This window comes from Nannospalax galili, unplaced genomic scaffold (assembly GCF_000622305.1).
Source record: "Nannospalax galili isolate Female #2095 unplaced genomic scaffold, S.galili_v1.0 scaffold702, whole genome shotgun sequence".
Lineage (NCBI taxonomy): Eukaryota > Metazoa > Chordata > Mammalia > Rodentia > Spalacidae > Nannospalax > Nannospalax galili.
Window position 1 is genome coordinate 932,251 of NW_008348657.1, and position 27,081 is coordinate 959,331.

Consider the following 27,081-nt stretch of genomic DNA (forward strand, 5'->3'; position numbering starts at 1 on the left):
AAGCCACCTTCTTTTCCCTCCATGTGTCCCACAGCTGAGATGCTTACTATGTGGGTCCCCTGTCAAGCTTTTGTGTCACACCAGTTAGGATGAGGTCGGGTCCTGGGCTGAGTCAGTGGAGCATGGCGTGGACTTCCAGGTTCTGGCCTCCACCTTTGGCACCACATGTGGAGCCCATGGCATACCTGTCATAGGTGCATCGCGATCACTCGTCCTGTATTCACGCATCTGTATACTCCTTGGTATGGAAGCAGGTATAAAAAAGCCTGCCTTTCCCAGCAGCCACCAATGCTGGAGAACTGGGCTGTTTTGAGTCATTGTGGAAATGTCTACTCAGCCTGAGTCTCTTTAAGCTCTGAGACCTGTAATTGTGGATTCATAGACTCAACAGCCCTGCAGAGCGCAGGGTCTAAAGATGCATTAGTCCAACATTCCTCAGATGCCACAGAGAGGCTGTTCCATGCCCCCCCCAACCTCCTGTCTTTTGCTGATAGTAGCCTCTTAACAGACAGTGCACTCCTGTGAGGAGGGACTCCCCAGCAGCGGGCTGTGTGGTGGGTTAGGTGATGGGTAGGCTAGGGAATCCTTTGCTTAGGATTTGTGGGGAGTGCAAAGTAAGGCCAATGTCTTTAGACAACATTCTGTCAGTAAACAGTAGTGTGACTGGGAGGTTCAGCCAAGGACATGTGTTTGACTCCTGCCTGAAAGTTCCTGGCTCTGCCACGGTGTCCACAGCTGTCACCTCTGGACAGTCACCTGGGTGACTGTGAGTGAACTCTGCCCTTCTGGGGATGATTAGGACACAGTGGCTGTGGTTTCCTGTCAATATAGAAATTCAGAACCAGATCTGAAAGTAAGGGGTGGTACGGTATACCTGGTGAGTATTCTGTAGTGACCTGTTCCCAGACTGGGGCTTTCCTGTGTGCATGTCAGTTTCATCTTCTCCCCCACTCTGAATTCTTTCTGTCAAGGGTTTATACATTCTCTTTCCCTATTTCCTTCTTACCCCATTCCTTAATCCTTAAGGAATAGCTCGTGTACCACCCAGTGGTAAGTGAATAACGTCTAAGTTATTCAGGATAACAGAACAAGGCAACTCCCAGCAGTGTGTGCCTCATACCACCCAGTACAGTATTTGCTTGTGTTTCTGGGACTGTCCTTCACGTCACTAGAGGATAGTGCCAAAACAGTGGGAAACAAAGCCCATCTGGAGACTCTGTTGTCTCCAATTCCGTGTCACCAAAATATTCTAACTTCCTTTGAAATGTGTACATATTAGGGCAGACCATAGGTTGGACAGAAACCTCAAGGGGTGGATGGAGAGGCTTCCAACCTCCAGAAGATCTGGGATTTCCAGAGGCTGTGAGTGAATGGGAATTAGGTTGTTCACAGGAGACTGGAAGGAGCAGATTTGTCTTGAAATGTTCGTACCCGCTATTACAGCTGGAAGAAGAGAGCTTGCCAACATTTAAGACTCATGGATGCGAGCTGTGTTGGCTCTGGTCCAGCCCTGGTTGTGTGTGTGTGTGTGTGTGTGTGTGTGTGTGTGTGTGTGTGTGTCTGATCCCTTTCCTCTTCCCATTACATCTCTTCCCCCTGTCTTCGCGTGATGCGCGTGTTGTGTGTGTGTGTGTGTGTGTGTGTGTGTGTGTGTGTGTGTGTGTGTGTGTGAGAGAGAGAGAGAGAGAGAGAGAGAGAGAGAGAGAGAGAGAGAGAGAGAGAGAGTTTTTAAGCTGCAGTGAACACACACCATCAGACCACCTGACTTTAAGTGCGCAGCCTCCTGGCATGCATCACATTCATGTTGCTGTGCAATCATCACCACCCACCAGCCACAGACTCTCCTCATCTTGCCCAAATGAGACTTCCCCATTAAACACTCCCCGTCTCCCTCCCAGCCCGACACCCTGTCCTTCTTTCTGTCTGTGAACTTGACACTGCCAGCCTCATGGAGGTGGAGCCACATTTTCCTTTTCTGATGCGTTTTGCTAAGTGACATGTGTTAGATTACCTTCCTTTTAGGGCTGGATAATACTCTGTGGAAGTGCAGAGTTTTGTTTATCTGTCATCTGTTGATGGACATTGGGTTGATTGTGTAATTCTACTGTGAGTGTAGCACAGGATCCTTCCAAACGCTGTTGTTCATTCTTCGTGTGTGTTCTCAGAGGAGTTGTGGTGACTACACAGTCAGACAGGGAAGCTGTCGCCCTGCAGAGATGAGCTGCACTTGGGGCAGGCACTGCTGTGAACAGGGAGCAGGAAGGAGCAGGTGTTGCATGTGGATGGCTTTCCAGCAGGAATGTCTCCCCGCCCCCCTGCTCTTTCCATCCTACTCCTGTGTCCTACTGTGAACTAAGACATTATGACCAAGGTCAAGATGAAAAAGTGGTTTTACTCAGGAGTGGACTTGATTCGTACTCTGTGATACCACAGGTAAGGGTGGACCGACCTGTGTTTGCTGAGGGAAAGTGGCTTGGTCTTTGTGACCAGGAAAAGTGAGTGTGCTGGGAAATCAGGACCTGAGCAAATTTGGTAAGTTCTGTGGTCATAAATTCTGCACATTTGTGGAAATGTCTGGGTCAAGAGGCAAACCAGCTGGCCTGGTCTTTCTTAAAGGTAGTGTTAGATGTGGAAGACTGTTCCCTATAGCAGCTTCAGCTCCTGACAGGGTAGATGTCTGTGTGGCAGCACAACCCATCAGTGAGATCTCAAGGCTCAGTTAAAAAAAAAAAGAACAGGGGGTTGGCTTTTCTCTTCCTGACTGCAGTCATTTCAGGTTTATGGCACTTAAGGCACAGGGTCTTTGGATGTTCAGACATTTCTGAGTATGGCATTTTCCCAGCAGTCCCTGAAGGTAACCCCTCACCACCCATCAGTACTTGAGGGGAGCCCTTGCTGCTTGGGCAAGGTGTGTGGCTCAGTGGTTAGGGGCCAGTTACCAGCCAGCTTTGTCACTGGCTGCTGGACCTGAGACAGGTGAGTTAACCTTGGGTGACACTCTCTTGTGGGTAAGATGGATTTACAGAGTGAGTGACAGCTCAGGTGACTGCTGAGCTGTGGGTGAAGGTTCAGGATTCAACCTCCATAGATAGAGACAGGCCTGTCCTTAACAGGACACTTCTGTTTATTAAATACTTGTGCACACTTGCCGACTGGCTACTTGTTGCATGATCCTCTTTGTGTTTATGTTAAAACTAAACATTCTAAGGGGGCAGGTTCTGGCTTCCTCAGAGTCCCAGGACCACAGTCCCAGAGGCCTGTTTCCTTGCTTGTGGTTGCCTTTCAGAGCAGCATCCAGATGTGGGCCAGCTCTTGGAGCAGATTGAGAGTGGCAGGCCATAGAGCTGCCCTGGGTTCCAGCACCTGTTGGGCTTTCTAAACTTATGTCATCTTCCATACATAATTTTGTTGAAGGTATATTTTGAAGTAAATCCCAGAACACAGAGGCAGAAAGCTCTCAAGTGGCAATTGGTGGAGTTGAAGGGTCTCTTCAACTGATATAGAAGGGTGGCTTGTCTGAGGTAACCTTGGCAGTCTCTACTCACCCATCTCAGGCCTCCAGGTGAGGTCCCCAAGTGAAGTCAAACTACAGTTGTTTGCACGATGACCCACAAATCCCAAGTAACAGCTTTCATCGGATTGAGCACCAAGCCTTTTTCCAACCCTACAGAGCCAGGCAGACTGGGTGCTGTCTGCTGCAGACTCAATAGTGTCTGTTATACTCTGAGTACCACCTGCCCTATGGCCATGCCTGCCTCAGCTCAGAACTAGGATTGCCCTGGCCCCTGGTTCTCAGGGTGCAGGGTATGACTTGTAAGGCAGGTTTCTGTCCCAGCTCACAGAATCAGAATCCTTTATGTATGGGGTTGGCTCAGAAATCTGTCCACAGGCTGTGGCTGTGATCTGACAGGTTGGCCAGGCCTCCAGGTAGTTTCTTCCAGAAGCAGTTCCTCTGGGCCCCTGGGTGTGTGGTATGTTTCTAACATGGTCCCTGGTTCTGAGCCCAGATCACCTGGGAGACTCAGACCAACTGTTGAAGCTTGGGCTTACGTTATTTCTGGATTTCCAAGCTTCTCACCCAGACCCTCTTGGTGTGGTGGCCAAGGACCTTGCTCGTTCCTTGACGTGGGGTGCACAGACCCAGTGTGACACTCCGCAGAGTGACAGCGCTTCTCTGTGGCAGTAGCTCCTAGTAGACTTGGCCATTCTGTGTTTTTTGAATTTTGTTTGTTTGGAGACAGGGTCTCATGTAGCCCAGATTGGCCTTAAACCTACTGTATAGCCAAAGATGGTTTTGAATTTCTGATCCTCCTGCCTCTAGCACCCAAATCCTAGGTTTACAGGTGTGTACCACCGCACCCGTGTGGTGCTGGGTATTAAACTCAAGGTTTCACCCATCTAGGCAAGTGCTCTACTATCTGGACTGCAACCCCAACCCCAATTCTGCATTTGACAGAAGGCCTCCGTAATGATTTAATCTCAGAGAAGATTGGCCTTCCCACTTCCATGCCTTGGGAATCTACTTCAAAGACTCAAAGCCATCGTATTTTATGGACTGAGGTCCGTGGGAGAGGCTCTGAGTCTGTCCTGGTCCAGGCTGCCCTGGTGACCAGTGCCTGTTCCTGGCTCTTGTAGCTTTGGTTGTGGGTCTGTCTCTCCTGACGGTGCCTTTTTTCCTCTGCTTCTTATTGATTGTAGAAGCTCATGTGTCTTAGCCAGGCTAAAACTAAGAACTTTTTCCTTCCTCTTCCTGTGCTAGGAATTGAAAAGACAGTGCTTTTCCTTCTGGTGTTTGGAATTGGACAGGAGAAGCTGATGAGCTAACAAACTGTTTCTTTTCCCTCCCTGCTCATGTGTCTCTCTAGGGAGCCCCGGGGTGCAGCTCTGCCCACCAGGGTGTGTCCATTGACACCTGCTTTTCCAGATTTATGATTTTCCCCCTTAAAATGGAGCGTATTTTCATCTTCAGAGGTGTTGACTATAGGCCATTGCCTCTGTCCCTTGCTGGAGTAGAGAGGGCAAGGCCTTGAACATTTGTTGGGGGGCTCTCTTTCTGGAAGGGCTGACATTAGTTGTGTCAGGTTTGGGATGATGTTCATCAGGTGGTGGAGTGTTGGCATTGGGGTGGATGTGGATGTAGGGAGGGCTGCCACCTGGTTCCTGGTCTATTGGTTATATGTCAGAGGTGGCTTTGGTTTGGTTGTTTCAACATTGCATAGCCACTGTGGTTCTTGGGTCTGGTATCAAAGACCTAGAGGCTTCTGAGCTAAACCACTCTCTGTCCACTTAGTGATTCCAGGATGGGCCCCTGTGGAGACATGCTGGCTCAACATTTGGTACAATAGCCAGTCACACATGGGTCCTAAGTTTAAAGGATTAGAAAGATCACCCATTGCTGTGCGTTTGTATGTGTGCATATGTGTGTGTACTTGTCTGACTGGCCCCCAGGTCTGCTCTAGAAGCCCCTCTTGGTCTTCCTGAGCTTTAGTTTTTTCTTCTTCAGAAACCAACAGGACCACTTGACAGGTCCCAAGATGTGATATGGATGATCAGCTGTGTGCTGTGCCTGCTGAAGATGGAGGGTGGTACAGGGCTCTGTTCCCCTTGTGGAGCCCATCCAGGATCTAGATGACTTATGGTCCTGGACCAGAGGCTGTCTGCCTGCTGTGCTTCCAGCTCTGACCTGAGTCCCATTTCCTGCTCTGTGCTCTCCCACCCCCAGGCTCAGCACCCCAAGAGACTTTACTGTATTGCCAGGGTGCTTAGAGGCCCACTGAGGCTCACATAAGATAAGAAACAAGCAGAAATCCTTTTTTCCTTTCAAAACTCTCCAAAAGCTATTTTAGGAGGACGTATTAGAGCAAGCTGCAGTGGTGCAAGCCCTTAATCCCAGCACTCAGGAGGCAGGGCAGGAGGATTGACACAAGTTCAAGGCCAGCATGGGCTGCAAAATGTGCCCTTGATGCCACACCCTTTTCCCCCTCGGGCTTCTACCTCCCTCCAAAAAGGACATCAGATCAGCTCCTTCACTTTCTTTCAGTAACCTTCCCAGAAAAATGATCAAGGGGTGGGATGTGGGCCTCACCTCACCTTGGGGATGTTCAGTCACCTCATTTGCAGAGCCTTCTGCTTGCTTTATGCTATGAGAACACATTAGGGGATCTGACCAGGGCTTCTCGTTGGTCAGTGTCTCAGTATAGGGCTCTCCAGAACTATTCTGGAACTCTGCTCTCCTTTTTTTGTACTTGTTTGTTTTTGAGACAGGGTCTCACTATGTAGTCCTGGTTGACCTGGGACTCACTCACAGAGATCTGCTCACCTCTGCCTTCTGTGTGTGCTGGGATTAAAGGTATGTACCACCACACCTGGCCTCCTTTCTCCTTTTAAGGTAATGTAAGTACAGGCCTGTTCCCTTCCCATGCGGGGATATCAGGGGCATGGGACCTAGGCTCGGTACAGCCTGGCACAGAGGGGCTTGCCTCTGTCTCCCTGCCTTGAGCACTGTCCTTGAGTATAAAAACACTTGCAGAGTACCCACCCAGGACCACTTTGATAGCCCAACAGCAGCTTGGGTGTGGCAGACACAGACATGTTTTGTATCTTTCTATGGTATCTATCATATTTAAAGAACATGACCTGGGCTGATTTTTGGAATGTATTCTTGGGGAATATGTCCATAATTTTGTGTGGCCTTCTGAATTTGGTTCTATAGTTCTGGGAAGATAACAGTTACTGAGTAATAGAGTAGCACTACAGCCTCTCTGCAGGAGCTCCAGGACATCTTCCTGGCAGAAGACCAGTGGGATATGTCTCTGTAGAACCTCATTGCTATGTCGCAGGCCCCGACTGCTTCCTGTGTTGTTCTGTTTTAGTATTTTTTATGTTATTTTTATTTATTTTATGTGTATAAGTATAGTGTCTGCATGTTTGTAAGTGCACCCGTGTCATGCAATGCTCACGGAGGTCAGAAGAGAGTGTTGGATCCCCTGGAACTGGAGTTAAAGATGGTTGTTTGCCACCATGTGGGTGCTGGGAATCAAATCCAGGTCCTCTGTAAGAGCAGCCAGTGCTTTTAACTGTTGAGCCATCTCTCCACCCCAACTGCTGCCTGTTTAATACAGTCCTGTGTGGTTAGATCTGAGCCAGGGTGATGGCACAAGTGAAAGTCTACCTGTCCATCTTGGTGGCCCAAGAGGCTACAGAGGATGACCACCCCAAGAATGCTCCAGATAGACAGACATAACCAACATTGCTGATGTCTTTCCCTCACCACAGGGTGTTTCTGGCCTTGTTTCTGATATGGAGAGTAGTCCAGCATGAGGCACATGGTAAGGGACCTGCTAAAGCCTGGTTTTGCATTTCCATCTCCTTTTTCTTTCCTTTGTAACCACATTTCTGCACATCAGGAAACAAAACACCTACAACACTCTCTATAGAAACACACCTTACAGTGACCTTGCTGTTCATGTCCTTTTGGGAAACAATATCCCATTTTATCTTAGGATGCCTTCTGAATCCACCAGTCACCAGCCTGCAGCCCCCTTCCGACCTCCCCTGGCTGCTTTCATGATTCTAGCCCAGATCTGTGCTCTGAGTCTCCTTTTGTCAGACCCATGAGCTCAGGCTGTCTGGGCCGCTCCCCACTCCTGGGAGATGGATTACAGCCATTGTTTTGGAGGCCTCTTGGCACACAGACAGCAGGGTTAGGCAGAGGCCCAGGCTCCCAAGAGGCACTGGCTTGCATTCACTGCTGGCCTCTGCTTTGAGTCTGGAATTGATACCTTAATAAAAGCTGTGGTGCCCAGCCCCTCTTACACACGTATGCAGATTTATTGTGTGGGTCTGTCTGCCTGAGTGTCTAACTTATTAAAGACAACAGAATGGATTCTTTCTCATCCATTATTTGAGGAGAATAATACGTCTCTGTCAGATTAGCTTCTAGGGACTCACAGCTGAATAGTCACTGGATATTAATAGGCCAAGAACTCACCTCCTCCTGCAGCCAAAAAGTGTATTCTCAACATTTAAATACTTTACTGTTCGATACTGCTAGAAATCAAGCGGATAGAAACCGTCAGTCACATGGGGCTGTGTTCTTCTCTGTGTGAGGCACACTCGTACAGAGGAGGAACAGGGGCCCTGGAGCTCACTCGCCTCTGCACCTGCCCTCCCAGGCCTGGTCCACAGCCAAGGCCGCCAGGCTTTTTTTAAGATCAAGCTGCTGAGGGTGGGAGGGAAGCCAAGGCAAAGGGGAGGTCCCTGGGCCTTTCTGTTCACACACTCTGTCCCCTCAGGAAAATCTCTGGGGGAGGTGGTAGTAAGGGTTGTCCCTCTTCTCCCAAATAGAAAGAGAATAGAGCCCTAACCTCCAGGGAATCAGAATGGGACTGTGTTTGACGGCAGGGTCCTCTCTGCAATCTAGTTAAAATGAGGTCATTAAGGTGGCTGTAATCCAGTGTGATTGGTGTCCTTATAAAAGGGGAAACTCGGACACAGAGTCACAAACATAGAAGGAGCTGACAAGAGGACATGAGTAGTAGACAGCTAGCTACCCACAGGCCAGGGATGGAGGCCTGGAGCAGACGTCTCTATCGCTGAAGGAGCTAACCCTGAGGCCCTTTGACCTTGTACACCAAAAGCTGTGAAAGATAAACTTGTGCTGTTTAAGTTTCCCAGATAGGAGTCCTTTTTATGGCAGCCCCAGATTTTAAAAGTCTGCAGGGTTATAAATTTACCTTAAGACATGAGAGGAGTGTGGTTATACTATTTGATATGACCAAGCCCCCTTCTAGTTTGGGTGACCTTGGCTGGTAGAACCTTGGTCTGGGGTTTTGTTTCAGGACACTCTGGGCAGACTGGCGCTCCCACCTAGCTTTGGGTGCTGGGGGGACATCCCAATTACAGCATACTTCTCTACTCTGTAGAGCAAAAACCACTAGGGTATAACTGAGGTTCTGCCTGGAGCTTGGGCACTAGCCCTGCCTGGCTCTGTGTAAATATCTTCTCTGGTCCTGGTTCTGCAGTCTCCAGGAGACAGGCCTCTCTCACATCTGACCCCTCACTTCCAGTGATCACTTCAGCTGAACTGTCCATGAGCTCAAAATTAGAATACAATCCAAGTAGGAGCTTTTTCAGGATGAGTTTAGTTCAGAGGTTATGATAAACAAATTCTCAGTTGTTCTGTGGTCTTTTAAAGACAGATGGGGAAATGGGGTGTTTATGAATAGGTTCTCCTCCTCCCAAGCGTTATGGGCTCTATGGCCACACAGGGTCTCCAGTGGAGCTGACAGGACTCTCCCAATTTGGCCCCATGGGCAGAGTATGACTTTATGAGGCTTACAGCTTTTACTATTAAAACACTACTTCTGAGGGGAAGAGGGTTTCATCAGGTTCCAGGGATATAGCACAGATGAAGGGTTCCTTGGGTTAAGAGATGCCCATCCCAAGAGTTGGGTTATAGGCCATCCATAAGAGTACTCTGGTCCACTGAGAGGCCTGGGGAAATGACTCAGTGGGTAAAGCGAGGACCCAAATTCAGTTTCCAGAACTTATGTGGAAAAGCCAAGCATGGTGGCACATGCTCGTAATTTCAGTGCAGGGATGTGGAGAGAGGCAGGTTCCTGGGGCTTTCCAGTCAGCTAGCCTAGCCTAACTGGCAAGCTTCAGGTCAGTGAGAGACCTATTCCAGAAGCACAGTGAATGGTATCTAAGGATGACAGGCTGACCTCTGGCCTCCATGCTCATACATCCACATATATATACAAACATGGACACACATACACATTCTGGAAAACTGTGTCAAAGTGTTGGGAGATCCATTAGAGAGATTAGAGACCTTGTGTTGGATGAGGGTGGGAGTGCTGGTATGTGTGCTGAAGGTGGCCAGAGGGTGCAGGGGTATGACCACAGTGTGAGTGAAGATGGAGCTGGAGGTGATTTTGCTTCCTGTGGTGGGTTGGCAATTGACTTCAAATGCAGGGAGGCCTGTGTCTAGGGTGGTGGTATGTGTGTGACCCAGAGCTGGAGTGCAAGGAGGGAAAGTGGAGGGAGAGCTCCTTAACCAGGGCCTAGGTCTGGAGTGGTGGACAGTGGTGTGTAGGGGCTGCCACGGCTATATCCATGTCCTTGTCCATATGTGGCAACTTCCCCTAGTTCCAGGGTGAGGCCTTCCGAGGTATCCCTGGTCATTTTTCTCCCAAGTCCGCTCTGTGAACCCACACCTGAAGCACTATCCATTCTCTTCTTGGGAGCTCTAGGTTTGCTCACAGATAAAGGTGGAAATGCCTGTAGGCATGGCAGATGCCTACTGCTTGAAAAACCTGCAAACTTGAGTTTCACTTTCTGGAGGCTGTGTGCTCTCCTGCAGGTGTCTGATGAGTGACTGGGCAGGCCCATGAGGCTGGTGAGGCAGATCAGTCTGCTTATTGGTGCTGAGACACGCAAGTGTCCAAAGCAGTGCATTCAGAGAAGTACCAGCTTTCTCGTTACCTGCCAGTATTCCCCTGGTGCCACGGCCTGGGCTGGACGCTGACACCCCCAGTAGTGACTGCTGCCCTGCACAGAGTTTGGTGAGACCAGGGTGGACTGGGAGTTTTCACTGGTCATTTCACATCTCTGCCTAGCTCTTGCTTTTGCCTTCCCACAGTCTGAAGGAGGCAATTAGGGTGGAGTCTGGTCAAGACCAGATGCTCTAGGATTTCTTCACAGGGGAAAGGGAGGCCACTCTTGTTTCTCGCCTGGTCCCTGGGGCTGCACTCAGGGTGTGGGGGTTGTGCTCTGACCTCCGGGTGCCACCCGGCCCAGTCTCCTCCTGGTTTCCAAAAGGCAGACTGCACTTGGTGATATAATGAACATCTGACCTCAGGTAGAATGTTACTACATGTATGGGTCAGTCCCAGAGAGGAGACATTCAACACGGTTAAGTGTCACCTGCAGGCAGGCCAATACCCTTCCCCTCCAGCTGTTCCTACACTGGAGAGGCATTGGGCTGGGCATGAACCAGCTTGGTTGCCTCTTAGTAGGATCCCTATATAGCAGAGCCTTGCTTCTGGTTCTAGAGAGGTGGCTGTGCTTCTAAAGTGACTGTCAAGTTGGCAAGAGACAGGGGAGGCCGTCTGTGGGAGTCTTTGGAATCGTGCTGGTTCTCACTTACCTCCTTCCATCCTATGTCTGTGGCACAGCCAGGGATGTTCCGATTGGAGTTGGGTTTCTACCATGGGAGCCACAGCATCAGGCATTCATGCCATGTCAGACATGATACCAGGAGCCCATGTAAATCCTCTGTGGTGGTGACTGTTAGCCCTCATCTCTATTAGTAGCAGGAGAGTCAAGCTCAGGGAGGGTGTTGATATGGCCAGCATCTCATGCCACAGCTTAGACTTTAACAGCTAAGGGCAGGGCAGACTGATGGGAGCCCTTGACCTCCTTCTTCCAGAAGGTCATGCAAGAGATGGTGTCTACCTCTCAAAAGCTACTGCAGGCCTCCTTTTGCACCCACTTTCCTGAGTTCCTAATATTTGCAGAGGGGTACAGTGCCTAATATGGAGCTGCTGGCTTAAGCAGCAGTGGATGGCACTGGCCTCCACTCCATGAGGCTGTATGACAGTCTAGGACCTGTCCCTCCTTGCTGAGCAGCTGTGGTTGACTCTGCATAGTTTCATGCCACACCAAGTCTCGTTGTTTGTGCCACTCAGCAAACCACCCCAGATGTGGGAAATGCTGGATCTTCTCACAGCTTTGTGGTTGCTTGTGCTGTCCCACTGCTTGTCTGTGGTAGCTGCAACACATCTGTGTTCTTGTTGGCTCTCATCTGGGTCCCAAAAGCTCTCTGCTGCTAGCCCAGACCCATGTACAGTTGCCAGAGCACTGGGAGGGGTGGCAAAGAAATGAGACTATTTCTAAAGCACTGTAGCCCATTGCTCCAAATCCATTTTCTCCGTGACATTTCAGAATTTAGTGCCAGACATCGGATCTTGGGTAGAAGACTCCACTTTATTTGAGTAATGAGCATGTGGTTCTGAGGCTCCGTGTTTGTGGTCTTTGTTAGCATTCTACTGCTGACATCATACATGTCATCATAATTCCCCCAGTGTCACTATAGATGGGAAACACAACTCCTGTGGCTGTGGGCCTGGGGTAGGAATTTGAGTTCACCTCAAAGCTGAGCTCCATAAAGCACATTGCACCCAAGGATCAGACAGGACAGTGTGTGAACAGGGAAGGTGGCATTTAAGACAGGCAGTAGTAGAAGATCACAGAGTTCCAGAGTTGGTGAAATGATGAAAAGAGGGATGGGCAGGACCCTATGCTATCAGAACAGCTGGTGGCCAGACACATACCAGGGAAGCGACTATGCATTTGTTCAGCCAATTCATTCCAGAATTGACTGAGCAAGGTGGATAGAGCTGGACCCTGGGCAAGCAGGACCCTGACTCTGATTTCACTGTCTTTTTACCCTCAATTCTGTCATTGGAGTCCCAGTTTTTCTACTCTTTGGAATACGATGCTGGTAGTGCTCCTAAGGCATGCTGAAATCACACAAAGGCTGAAAGGGCACACTGAGAGTTGGTAGTTCCAGCAGGTGGGATGTCCCCAGGAAAGGTCCACTCAGGTGTTACCACGTTCTTAACTGAGACAGCAGTGCATTGTCTGAGACAGCTCACAGGGCATCACTGGTGCCTGGCTTTCCGGTGTTTACTTTGGCAGTTGCCATGAACTCATAGCAGTGGCAATCAACTCATAGCAGTGGCCATGAACTCATAGCAGTGGCCATGTTCTCATAAGACCACTTTGGCCTCACCTTGGCCAGTTTCTTAAAGAAAACAGATTTAGTAGGCAAAGTAGTGTGCACCAAAAAGATGGAGACAGGCTCATTGTTGGTGACACACAGAGTACCAGGTGTTGTCTATCCATCCCTGACCCCATACCTGTCCCTGCCCCCGTTCCCGTCCCCATTCCGTCCTGTCCGTTGTCCGTTCCCCCCCCCCCATCCTCCCACCTCTTGCTGCAGGGATGTCACTACTCTTCCCTCGTCCCTCATCCCTGAATTCCTAGGAACCTTTGGGTTCTGGGCCACTGTGTGTATCATGCCTGAGGAGCAGGCACAAGGCTCAAGGCATTTCTCTCCAGTCTAGCGGCGTTGGCACCCTTAGGGTGTGACCAGCTCTCCTGCCTCAGTGGCACAGAGTATCAGGCAGCCTCAGAACTCCAACTGTAACACGTCTGTGCTAGATTTAAAAATTATTCATGAGAATAATTTAAGAACATGAAAGTTGGAGAAGTAGAAAAACCACCCAGCATCCTCATGTCAGCTGAGTGTTTTGACTTCCCTGTGTCTCATTCCCGGCTAGTCCATATGGATGCGTATTTTTATATAGTTGTTTTATTGTGTACATAAAATTTTGTCTCCTGCTTAACATAAGTATTTTGCATATTTGATAGGGTCTTTGTCATTAGAATTTTTAATGACTGCATAATATCCTCTTATGGGACTGTAACATAAATTAACGACTTAGTGGAGAATATTTTAAGTTCTTTTCCGCTTTTATAGTATTTGTACATGGAATGTCTTCCTTGTATGGGGTTAGTTTGTTGTGATAACTTCACAGAAGCCTTAGGGTGGAACTGGAGGAGGAAAGAGGCCCTATGTCTCGAGGCTCTCTGGAAAGAGCTGCAGCTATCTGCAAGGCTGGGGTTCACTTCACTGTCACTCACTGTAGGGGACACGGGCACTGAGCTGAATAACCTCCTCAGGGGAGCTTGGCACTTTGGAGAGGCCATTCTTTGAATCGGGTATGGCTCAGATGGATCACATTGCGTCAGCCACCTTTCACTATGTGTTTCCTCGTGAGGAAAATGGGTCAGTGAACCACAAACCCTTTGTGGAAGGAAGACTTTGTATTTAGTAAAAAGACCAGCCCATATAAGGAAAATAGGATTAACTGAGTTAGTCAAGGAGACACTGGACTCGACATAGAGCAAATGTTGATAAGACGTATTTACTTTAAGAAATTAGGTAGTCAGGACTGGAGAGATGGCTCAGCAGTTAAGAACACTGACTGTTCTTGCAGAAAACCCGGGTTTGAATCCTAGCACCTACATGGCAGCTAGCACCTGTCTGTAACTCCAGTTCCAGACAGCCTCTTCTGTCCTCCGTGGGCATTGCATGACACGGGTACACTCACCTAGATACAGGCAATACACGCATACACATAAAATAAAAATAATAAATATTAAAAAAAAGAAATTAGGTAGTGTTCATGTTCTGCATACTGAGGCCACTTTATGAAAAGCCTCTCCCACAGCCTACCTGAGGTGCCCTGGGTCTTCTCCCTAGCTCAGGCAGCTCTTGCTGTATAGTGCCTGCCTAGCATGTTTTTGCTCTTCTACTGTGTTCCTGTCTTTCTAGAAGATTCCCTGAGGTCACCCTCATTCTGCTTATGGACTAGGACAGCATGCTCTGAGCATTTTTACAAGCCTCCTCTCAGCCCTCAGCCTGGCTGTGGAACCCCTTGGTGCACATGGCAGCCACACATGCATGTTTTCCCTGCTGGGTTGTGCTGGCTCTGCCCCATCTCCCTGAGCATTTTTGGGGTGCCCCCTCTGCTTTCCTGGCCCCTGCTCATCTCCCTCTTCTAGCTCCCATGGGGAAAGTGCTCTGTCTGAGCTATGCTTAGATTGGGTTTCTCCTTCTAAAGGGGATACTTCGTTGCAGGGACAGCTTGGTCCAGCCTGGAATTGGTGAGCATTCACAAATGCCCATTCCTCCCACATGCTGGGTTGGCCTTTCTGGACCCCACTGCCAAGGGCATCTTGTCCAGTGATGACTTGTGAGAAGCAGGGGTAATGTGTGGTCACATTTTCATTTCACAACACTGACCAGGCAAGGACCATGATGTGGAAACTAGGCCCATAGCAAGGCACGGTGTAGGTGGCGGTGCCTACTAAGAGCAAGGTGGCATTGCAGCTGGCCCCATGGGACCTGATCAGCACTGGACCAAGGCACAGTGTGGTTGCTTTATGGGTGTTTGAGACTGACCTAGGTGGGCAGAATGCCGGTGGTGACTAGGTCAGGGTTAGCATGGTGTGAGATGTGTGGGGTTAGTGTGAGGTCTTCTCCTGCTAGCTCTGCTGCTGCTGCCCTCACCTTTGACTCTGCACTGTGAAGTGCTCTCTGCTTGCCAAGTCCCTCACCACTCTCCTGTTATCTGCTGTCAGGTATTATTTTATTTTAATGATTGACTTTAATATAAGTCAAAGAGGAAAGCATTTGCTAAAATCCTTCCTTTTTTGTAAAAGACATTTTCTAGTCAAGCTTTTGACACGTCTCTTCTGTAATGTAAGGGGATCAGCCTTGGCTGGAGCTGGAAAACCAGAACAAACAGAATTGAGGCTGAAAGTGAAAATCTTCAAAATGAGACTGAGAAAGGGCCGTCTAGACCACAGTGTTCAGGATTTCCACTGATGGGGAGAAAATGGGCATGCAGCAAGTGTAAAAGACCAGGTCCTGCCCAGCTCACCTGGGCCTCCATCTGCCTCATCCTATAGACACTGTCCCCCAGAACAGGACCAGAGCTGACTGATCACCTTATAACACATTTAAGAAAAAAAAAATAGTATTTTTCAAGAAATTTCTGCCTTTGCTCCTTTGAAGGGAAAGAAGGGGAAGGCTTAAAATTGCTGCTTAGAAAGTCCAGGCACCCCCAGAAATATGCAGGCGACAGACATCGGTCCAGGACTCTTACTGTGAATAAGAGCTATGCATATATTTTATTTGTAATTTTTGGAACTTTAAATTTTCAGCGAAGTTGTGACTCTTGTACAGAGATACTACATACTCCGTATCCAAATCTTGCATTTGGGGATATATTTGCTTTAGCTAAAGGGCCAGTATGGGCATGTTATTAACCTTGCTTTACTCACATGTCCCCAGCGCTCTCCTGCCGCCTTTTCTGTGCCTAAACACACAGCCAGGATACAGTAACTTGTGAGGAGCAAGGAGAATGTGTGGTCACATTTTCTTTTGTCTTCCAGCCTGGGCCCCTGGGCTTATTGTGTGTTACCCAGAGTCTCAGCCCCTTCCCTCAGAGATGCTCTGCAAGACACATTCACAGTCTGCAGCTGATTCTGACTCAGGTTACTGAACAGACCAAGCAAAGACCGTAGTGTGGAAACCAGGCCTGTGGCAAGGCATGGTGCAGGTGGCTCTCAGGGGGGCCCTGTGGGACCTGAATAGCATGTGGCTGAGGCACAGCCCTGGTCTTAGTCCTTTTAGGCTCCTCTTGAGTGTGACAGCTTCTCACATTTACTTCTGTGCTTTTAAGGTATATTGTGCATACCCTTTTTTTTAATGTAAAGGAAAAATTTTTATTAAAATAAAAATAATTCCCAGCTGGGTGTGGTGGTGCATGCCTTTAATCCCAGGCAAAGGCAAGCAGATCTCTGGGAGTTCAAAGCCAGCCTAGTCTACATAGTGAGTTCCAGGTCACCTGGGGTTACAGGGAGACCCTGTCCCAAAAAGACCAAAAATAAATAAATAAATTAATTAATTAATTAAAAAATAATTTGAAGCTCTCTTTTACTAGTTTAACGAAAAGATTTTTTTTCCAAGTTTTTGTTGCTGTTTTCTTTTTGGTCACTCCATAACATTTTCCTCTGCAGTTCAAAGTCTTGAAGCATCGTTTAGAGCACAGCATGCATCACTAGTGGGCATGGTCACTTCAAATCTCTCCAGTGTGTTGTCATAGAGAAGACTACTCAGTGAGTCTCAGCACAACTGTCTCAGGCTATTATTTTTTTTTTCTGAGGAGTCCTGGTCAAGGATTTTGAAGACTGTCCTTCACATTGTTATTTTTTCTCATGATCACACTGAGATCATGTGCTTGGGAGAAAAGACTCTAGAAGTCGAACATCCATCCTTTTTAAAACACGTCATGGGCTAATTGTGAGTAGGAAGGGAGGAATCATAGCCTGTGTAGACAATGTGAAATTCTGCAAGGCGAGGAAGCCAGGGTGGGGTCCTCAGTGCTGGCATCATGCCGTGCAGTCCTGGTGCTTCCTCAGAGTGTCATTCCCAAGGAACCACAGGATAAACATTTTGTTTATGTGCTACATATTAAGAAACTGAGAACTGGGGGTGCAACCAGAGTTGTCTGAGGTAGACCCGGATAGACCAGCACAAACCTTTCCCAGTGTTTCAGGTGCCACTGGCTCAGGGCCTGACAGGCTAAGTTGCTGGTGCCTGTTGTTCCTGCATGTTGCCATGGGCACGTGGATGGAAGGGCTTTGGCCAGATGAGGCAGTTGAGGGTATGTATGGTGAGTGTACAGGGTTGCACGCCAAGTTTTGCATGTATGTGAAAGGTTACATGGCAGAGCGCTGGCCACAGTGTTCCTGAAGTTGATGGTCTCAGCATAGGGAGTTGCACAGCTCCCAAGAACCAGGTACCCATGTTTTTTCTAATTGCTTTTCTCTGAGCACAGAGCAAAATAAATGCAGGGCTGATATTTGCCATGATGTGCCTTTTGTTCATGGTCAGCGGAATGTATTTGAAACATACTGACTCAGAGGCCACAGTAGAAACTTGCCCTCCAACCATCTGAGCAGCACTGAGTTCTCCAAGTCTGGTTGGAACAGTGAGTGTTAAGGATGAAGCAGAGTCTCAGAGCCTAGGATGTTTAAGCCCGAGCCTGGTCCTGTGCTAGTGGTGGATGGGGCAAGACCTGCTACTGGGAAGGCTAGTAACTCAGTCTTTTCATCTCCTCCCCTCCAGTCCTGAGTCTTTTCCTCTCTCTCTCTCTTTTTTTTTTTTCAGTGCTAGGAATCAAGCCCAGGGCCTTGCATGCTAGGCAAGTGTTTTAGTACTGGGCCACATCCCCAGCCACATCCCTGACCCTCACTCCCAAGTCTCACACATTCATGTCTTTTGACCATTAGCTGAGTGAAGGTTCTGGAGCTGGTGGGATGAGCTAGGGCAGCTTGCCATGGCCTCCAGCTGCTCCTCAGATGTGTCCCCAGCATGTTGGGGATGAGAGGGTTCATGTGTGGCACAGCTTGGGGAAGCTCAAGGGATCTGTGAAATGTGTCTATGGTGCCAAACCATCCCTCTTCCAACCAGTTGGTTAGGAGGAAGAGTGCCTCTTTTCCTAGCTGTAGCTTCTGATAGGCCTTTTACTTAAAACCAAAGCCCAGTCTGCTTTCTGAAGCAGAGGGCTGGGTGTTTGCTGAGATGCTGTTTGAGAACCTGCAGTATGCATGATGATTCTACAGCCTGCCAGGGCGCCTCTCCCAGATTCTGTTGCTCGTTCGTTTTGAGCCCCTTTCTTAGTAGGTTAGAAATACATTGGTTGGTTGGTTGGTTAGTGAATACTGGGTCTTCATCTGGTGGCACTATTTTGGGAGATTGTAGAACCTTTAGGAAGTGAGCCTGGCTAGAGGAAGTGGGTCTCTAGGGTGCAAGCCTGGAGGGCTGCAGCCTGGCCTTATTATCTGTCCTGTCTCTGCTCCCTGGTCTGTGGTGATCTGAGCAGGCAGTTGCCTGCTCCTGTCCCCATATCCACAAGCTGTTCCCACACAGCTGCCTTCCCTGCCATGATGGAATGTGAGCCGAAGTAAATCCTTTCTTCCTTAAGTTGCTTCTTGTCAGGTGTTTGGTCACAGCAAGACAAGTAGCTGGTAGTAAAAGCTGAGGTTGTAACATAAGCAGCAAGTGCCTCACCCTGTCTGAGAGGACCCAAGGTTGGTTCTTCTGTTCCACCATGCTGTGACATCCACCCCCCAAAATCAGAAGCAGCCAGGAGTCCTGGGTTCATGTGAATCCCTTGGTGGAAATGCTTGACCCTGGGAGGTATGGTCTCTAGCTGGAAGCTGGTCTATTCTGAGAGCCTGGCTCCTGACTAAGCTGCTCTTCAGTGGTTTGAAGAGTCTGAGTCTTGAGACATGGGTTTCAGTCTGAGTAAGCACCTCTTTTTTCAGAATCTGGCAACCTGACTTTTTATAAACTCAAGTGTTGCTGTTCAGATTGACCTTGGTGATAATTACTGAGTAGTGTCTGAATGACAGTGACAGGTGATGATGAGGAGGCGACCAGTCAGGGGTATTTTGGGGTCTTACTCTGTGCCTGACCAGATGGTTTAGTAGCTGGAGTGTCACCTACAGTGACAAAATGTAGGGGGTTAAAAGCAGCCTGTTTATTTTCTCTTTTCTTTCAGAGCAGTTTTTTTTTTTTTTTTTTTTTTTTTTTTTAAAAAAAAAAAAAAAAAAAAAAAAAGAGGACGATAAATCTTTCACTGTGATATATCAAAATAACTTTGGAGGCCCTTGAGCTGTCTAGATATACGATGGTAGTACAGTTGTGATTTTCTTCTCTCACTCTGTTGGAGTAGGTGTTAGAAGTAGTGTTTTTTTTTTTCTTTTTTTTTTGAATAATTTTTTTTTTTTTTTTTTTTTTTGGTCTTTTTGAGACAGGGTCTCCCTGTAGCCCCAGCTGTCCTGTAACTCACTATGTAGACCAGGCTGGCATTGACCTCACAGGGATCCGCCTGCCTCTGCCTCCGGAGTGCTGGGATTAAAGGCATGCGCCACGACGCCCGGCCAAGAGCAGTATTTTTATACCTGTTACAAACATGGCACAGCCATGTTGTTACTGCTCTCATTTCACAGGTGTACCTGTCACTAAGACGACCTGTCTGTCTATCTGCCACAGCACCCTTTTCCCCATAGCGGAGGGAGCACCATGGCTGGTTTCCAGCCTGAACACATGGGCCCTGAGCACAGAGCTCCATCCACCACGTGGTTTCATTGAGGCCATTTTTGTATTTGAATAGCATTGCTGGGGTGTATGTATGGGGCCTTCTGAGTGGCCCTGAGAAGTGACAGCCCAAGAAGGTGGAGTACATGGCTTAGCTGCATTCATCATCAGGCAGCCACCACACCACTGAAGACATGCAGAAGGGATGAGAGACGGTTCTTGTCCCCACAGAGGACCTGGGGTCTTGTATGCTATATGTTTGTGAACGAGAAACTGGTATGAAGGGCAAACCTGGGCCACAAGGACTCGAGGCAGTTTGCCCAGCCTCTCAGTTTGGAAGAAGTTGGATGACTCATGAGACCCCATTGTCATGGGCTGGGCCCTGCCTAATATCTTGGGCTTAGACCCTGGCTCCAGACCTAGGCCCCTTCCTCCACTGTGTGGCCTTATCCTCTGTCCTTTCTCCACTCCCACCCACATTTGGTCTAGGCTTGTGGGGATTGGGGATGACATGTGTGTCCCTGAATACCACCTGTTTTCCAGATTCTCCCTCCTGGGATTCTCACTTCCAGATCAGAGCTACCTGCCTCCCCACTGCTCCTAGACTTGTCCAGTGTGCCCCCTCCCTACACTGCACCTCTGTCTTGGCCACTTGGCCTGGTCTCTGCCCCCTCCAGTGTGTTCTTACCCTACAACCAGAGAGAAGTTTCTAGAACAGCCTCAGAGCATCTTCTACATTCTGTCTCTCATTGTGTACCTTCTGCCCCTTGTCTGGGGCTGCTACTACCCCTGACCCCTCCTCATTTTCTCCTTGCTTCTCTCAGGTCTCCCCTGAGTCCCACCTCTGTGGGCAGGGCATAACCTTCCACAGAATCCTCCCAAGGTACCTCCGCAGGGTGTGCATGGCGTGTTAAGTGCATCCAGCAGGGGGTGCATGGCGTGTTAAGTGCATCCAGCAGGGGGTGCTACCTGTGCCTACTGTAGCCCTATGGTTGGTGGGCTGGGAAAAGAGAGGGACAGAGGAACAGCAGTGTCTGGGAGGGTGAGTAGCAGCCCAGGAGTCTATATCTGTGACCATATGTGTTCTGAGTTCTGAGATGCCTGGTTTACGGGCCATTTCTTTTCACTCTGGTAGCTTGAGGGGTTGGGAGGTGGGGCTACCTCCTCTAGAGGTGGCACAGAAGATGCCCTAGCCTGGGCTCTAGCCCTGTGTGCTCTGGGTTCAGAGCTAGCCTTGTGGTGTATGCTGCATGCTGCTCAGACTCTATGCCTCAGCGTGGTCCGTAAGAGTAGGCATGGTGATGACTTTGAGGATGCAGTGTGCTGCAGTGTCTTCACAGAAAGTCACTGCATGTGGGCAGTGGCACTGGTAGTGGCTTTCTTTTCCTCTCTTTCCTCTTCTTCCTCCTCCTTCCCCTTTCCAGTAGCTCACTGTTGGGGGTTATGAGTGGAACTCTGCTGTGAAAAAGTCCTGTTCAACCCTTAGAAAAGTTTTTGTTTTTGTTTTGTTTTGTTTTGTTTTGTTTTGTTTTTGCTGTTTTTGAGACAGCGTCTCCCTGTAGCCCCAGCTGTCCTGGAACTCATTATGTAGACCAGGCTGGCCTTGAACTCACAGAGATCCTCCTGCCTCTGCCTCCCAAGTGCTGGGAATAAAGGGGTGCACCACCACGCCTGGCTTAGAAAAGTATTTTTGAGTTTTAATGACATGTTCAGAATGAGCTCCTTGTGCCTTCCTTAACTAGAAGGTTAGGGTTGTGGACAACTTCTCACCAGCTGGGTGACCTCTAATCATTTAACCTCTCTGATCATATGAGTAAGACAGAACCATGATGAATCGCCAGTGGCTGGTGCACAGTGCATGTTCCCAGATAGGCAAAGTCTTTAGTACCTTGTCCTACCTGGTGCCCTGAGCTGTTTCACCCTTCTTACTACCTCCAGAATTAGGGTTACAGTAGATGTAGTCAGTGGAGGTGGGGAAGGATTGGAGGGTAGACATGGAGAAAGTATGTATGCTTTGAGAAAACATTGATCAGTAACCTGATCAATGTGGTTGCCACAGATTAGGACTTGATTCTAGAACCATTAGCTCCTCCAGGGCAGTATTGGTCTCTGATTTATTTATTCAAGTTAAAGATGAGATGGTTTGATCCAGTAGCTGTCATATGTGAGAAACCAGAGGTATTATTAGTCACAAAATCCTACACGCCAACTACAAAGTAGAAATTACTTCATTAAGAACACAGTACAGCTGGGCATGGTGGCGCACACTTTTATTAGTTCCAGCACTTGGGAGGCAGAGGCAGGTGGATCTTTGTGAGTTCAAGGCCAGCCTGGTCTACATAGTGAGTTCAGGTCAGCTGGGACTACAGGGAACCCCTTTCTCAAAAAAAAAAAAAAATGAACACAGTACAGCCCTGGAGCTCCACCGCCAGCCGGTTTAGTTTTTCACACAGCTCCTTTTACTGCAAAGCCACAGTCAGTTAGCCTCTGTTATGTATATGGCAGGGTCTCTGAATAAGCATTGCCAACAGTGGGCTGAAAGTTTATTTATAACCCAGTAATCAGAAGAGCTGATTCCAAGTATCTTTTTAGAATTTGTTGGTTGCAAAAAAATTTTTAAGTAGAGTCTAGATGGGTCTTAAAACATTTGTTACTGTGTGGGTGGAAAACACTTGGGGTCTGGAAGGGCAGAGAAGCCTTGTGCTGGGTGGCTGTTTTGGGGCATGGTTTGGGTTGGAGGGTTTCTCTCCCCCTCCTCTGTATGCTCTTCCTATGAAAAGCCCAGCTGTATTACTCTACTACAATCCAGAAGCCAGGGAAGGAGGAGAAGGCCACTGAGAGTAAAGGGGCTGGGGACAGGATAGCTTTTCTCAAACGCAGAGTATGAGCAGGGCAAATAACATTTGGGGAAGTTGTCTGTTCACGTAGGCCCCAGGAAACCTCTTAGAGCTAGTCCAGCACATAGTGGGCACACACCGTAGGCATGCACAGCGGACCCAGTACAAAGAGTGCTGGCTACATGGAGAGCTAGCTGGGCCCCTAGGGAGGGTTCCCACCGCCCAGCATCCTCATTTGCTCAGGAAGTGGCTGTCCGCAATGCTGGGCCCATGGGAGGTTTCCAATTTGGGTTATGCACAGAAACACTTTTTATTCACAGAAATCAGACTGAAGTGGGTGGAAAATGCATTAAGCTGTGTGGCTGTGGAACTGTTACTTAGTTTGATTTAATGTTGATAAATGATAGCAAATTGCTTGCTCAGATGGGTGGGATAAATTCCACCAGAGCTTGTGTCTTGCTCTTTGGGCCTGCTGGCTCCCCAGCAGTTTCCCCATGAGCCCCTGGTGTGTCATAGGTGATGTGTTGGGCACTCAGAGGGCCCAAACCTTTGAGATTTCCCAACCTTGGTTCTGTGGCTTGGGAACAACTATGCTCAACCTGCAGTCACAGTGGTTCTTATTCAGAGCCTGGGGTTCTGAGGTTCCAGAGTGAGGCTTTTGTGGGCGGGCAGGGGTGCAGTCAAGTTGCAGCCCAGAGGGGAGTGCGTGTTCCTGCACAGGTCATCCCATTCTTCCTCCCCAGAGTTTTGGCATCCAGGCGGTTCAGAGGTGGCCTACACTGTGAGCACCTCTGCTCACCTTTGGGTCCCCAGGGTCTGTGGCATTATGAGACACGGCCAGTGAAGTGGAGAGGTGGGTGAAGTCATGCTGACAGCCAGCCAGCTTACTCAGTGTCTTTGTTTCCCCAGGAGGACTGGAATGACATTGACATTAAAAAGAAAGACCTTCACCACAGCAATGGAGATGAAAAGGCACAGAGTGTGGAGACCCTCCCTCCAGGTACTGTGTCAGAGCTGGGGAGCTACCTTACAAGGCTCACACACCTGTGAATGGACAGAATGTGACTCTAGGAGCTGGGAGGTGGCAGGGGGTAGAGGGGGGTGGTAAGAGTCGGGGACACGGCAGAGATTGGATTCCATGAGCCACTGGATGCCATCCAAGAATGCACCTTTCCTTTTCCTGTCAGGACATTGGTGGGTGGTCGGCAGACTTTATTGAAAGAGAAACAGTAAAATAGAAACATAGGATGGTAGATTTTAGTTCGTGAAAAGATTTCAAATAGACATATTTTGGAGCAGTTTTAGTTTTACAGCAAAATTGGCAGAAGATCTAGAAAGTTCTTGTGTCCCAACACATGTCCAGCCCCGCCCCCCCGCCCCCCACAATCTAGACCCGCACCAGAAAGGGACATTGGGAACAATACATGAGCTGCATCAACTCACAGTCCATAGTGGTGGTAATTCTTGGTGGTGATGTATTCTGTGAGGTTTTCTTTTTTAAGATTTATTTGTGTGTGTGTGTGTGTGTGTGTGTGTGTGTGTGTTTGCTTGAATATACACGTATGTGGGGGGAAGGATGAATATGTATGTGCAATGGTCAGAAGAGGGGACCGGGTGTCCTCTGTCACTCTCTACCTATTTCTTTGAGGAGGGTCTCTCCATGAATCTGTGGCTTAAGTTTTCTCAGCTAGGATGGAAGCCAGCAAGCCCCAGTGATCCTCCTGTGTTCTAATTTGCTTTCTGTTGCTATGATAAACACTGACCAAAACCAATTGGGGAGGAAAGGCTTTTTAGCTTACAATTTAACAGTCTGTCATTGAGGGAAGCCAGGGCAGGAGCTGGAGGCAGGAACTGAAGCAGAAACCATGGAGGAATGCTGCCTCCTGGCTTGCTCAGCTACTTATATAGAGCAGGCCTACTTGCCCAGGGGTGGCACTGTCCACGTTGGGCTGGGCCCTCCCACATCAATGAACAATGAAGAAAATGTCCCACAGACACGCCCACAGGCCAATCTGATAGAGGAAATTCCCCAATTGAGAGTCCCTCTTCTCAGGTGCATCAAGTTGACAACCAAGATTAGGTATCACACGTCTACCCCTAGTCAACTTGACACACAAACACATCACTTTAAACCATAATCTTTACTTTCTAGTTTGTCCCCAAGAGCTCATGTTAATATCATAATATAAAACTTTATATTTTTTTATAACAACTTTAAAAGTCCCACAGTCTTTAAAAAATTTCAATGGTTAGCTGTGCATGGTGGCAAACACCTTTAATCCCACTAGAGAGGCAGAGGCAGGTGGGATTGAGGCCAGTCTGTGGTACTGAGGTCAGTCTGGTCTACATAGCCTGTTCCAGGCCAGCTGGGGTTACAGGGAGACCCTGTCTCAAAAAACAAATCCAGCGATTTAAAAGTCCAAGTTCTTTTTAAAAATCCAAAGCCTCTTAACTACTCCTGCAAAATCTAAAACAAGTTATATACTTATTCTAAGAGGGAAGAACCAGGACGCAGTTATAATCAGATCAAAGCAAAAACCAAATCCAATAGTGTGGGACTCACTCATGGTCTTCTGGGTTCCAGAAGGCTTGGTTAGCCCCACTCCTGCAACTCTGCCAGGCTCAGGCCAGCTCCACTCCTAGTGCTGCCACTGATGGTCATCCCATGGTCCTGGCATCTCCAATATCTAGGGGCCCCCACTGCAGTTGAGGCTGAACCTTCACCAGTGGCCTCTCGGCCTCTCTGAAGGGACTCCAGTCCTCCCATATGGTGCCAAGCCTTAGCCGCTCTTTATGACCCCTTCAAGCTTTCACAGCCTGTTCCATGTGGGAAACTCTTGCACGTTATTTGCCAGGCTGCTTCCAGCTTGATGCACTGCTTTGGCCTTCCCCTGAACCACAGCATCTATGTGCTGATCCTGAGAAAGTATTTCCCAGAAGACTTCACTTCAGTGGTGCTGGTCTCTCGTTAATCAGAGCTGATTCTTCAGCCCCAACTGACCAGAAACCACAGATTCTTAATTCAAATGATCACATAAACAGCTCTGATAGAGTCTTCAAAGGACTCTCAGATGTCCCTATGAAACTTCATAGCCAGGCCTCCATTACTTGCATTGTTCTCAACATTTTTTTCCAAGTTCCCACAGTAACTCATTAAGCTACATATTAGTTAATTTTCTGTTGCTGTGACAGAAACACCATGACCAAGGGAACTTATAAAATGAAGAGTTTATTTAGCTTATGGTTCCAAAAGGGCAAGAGTTCAACATAGCTGGGAGGCATGACAGCAGAGGTGGCTGGAGTAGGAGCAGAAGAGCGCTCACATCTTCAAGCAGGCACAGAAGCAAGGCCACACCTTCTAAGACCTCCTAAAACATTGCCACCAAGTAAGGACAAAATGTTCAAATACTTGGAGCCTGTTCCAAGAGAGTGGGGGACATTCTCATTCTAACCATCACAAGCTCTGAGTGCTCAGTGATTTTTCTAGCCCAAAGTACCAACATCCTCCCCTTTTTCCCCTCAAACAGTCTAAGACATAAAAGCCATAGCTTCCATTTTTCTGAACCAATTTCTGTCCTAGTTTGGTTTCTATTATGATAAAACATTGACCAAAATCAGCTTGAGGAGGAAAGGGTTTATTTCATCGTACAGGTTATAGTTCATCATTGTGTGAAACCAAGACAGGAACCGAAGCAGAGCTCCTGGAGAAGTGCTGTGTACTGCCTTGCTCCACCTGCCTAGGAATGGAACTACTCACAGTGGCCTGGGACCTCCTACATCACTTAGCAATCAAGATAATGCCTCACACACATGTCAATAGGCCAGTCTGATGGGGGAAATCCTCAACTGAAGTTCCCTCTCCTCAGATGTGTCAAGTTGATAATCAAGTTTAGCCATCACATCCTGTCTCTGCCATCCGCAGGGCTGGGGTCACAGGTGTGCACTGGATGCCCAGCTTGTTAATGAGTGCTGGGATCAGAACTCTGGGCCTCACAATTGCACAGAAAATGCTCTTAATGACTGAGCCATCTCTCCAACCCCATAGTCTATGAGTTTTAACAAATGTATTACGTGGATTCATTGTAGTGTCGGATTTGATTTGCTGCCCTAGAAACTCCCTATGCTCTGCCTGCTCTTGCTCCTCCCCACCCCTGGCAAGTCATAGATCTTATTTTTCCACTGCTTTGCCGTTTTCAGGACGTTGTACTATTGGACTCAGTCTGCAGCCTTCAAACTGGAGTCTCTGACTTACTAATGTGCATTTAGGTTTCCTTCATGTCTCTTCATGGAGTGATGGCTAATTTCTTGTTATCGTAGAATAATATTCCATTTTCAAGATATGCTACAGTTTAAGGATACTGTGGTTGCTTCCAAGTTTGGGAAATTGTTAATAAAGCTACTATAAATATTGATAATGCAAAACATATGTTTTGTTCCAAAGGGAGTAGAAGAGAGTTTATTCTGAGCCAGATATGAGTGACCATGGTCTGGTGACAA

The 27,081-nt window shown here is 48.3% G+C and overlaps 1 protein-coding gene across 1 annotated transcript in view; it reads left to right on the plus strand.

Annotated features, from left to right (window-relative positions):
- Galnt2 (polypeptide N-acetylgalactosaminyltransferase 2) overlaps window positions 1–27,081 on the plus strand; it is a 142,918-nt gene that overhangs the window by 47,691 nt on the left and 68,146 nt on the right. The window contains exon 2 of the mRNA XM_008845781.3: window positions 23,494–23,584. Coding sequence (XP_008844003.1) covers window positions 23,494–23,584 — 91 coding nt within the window. The remainder of the gene's footprint in view (window positions 1–23,493; window positions 23,585–27,081) is intronic.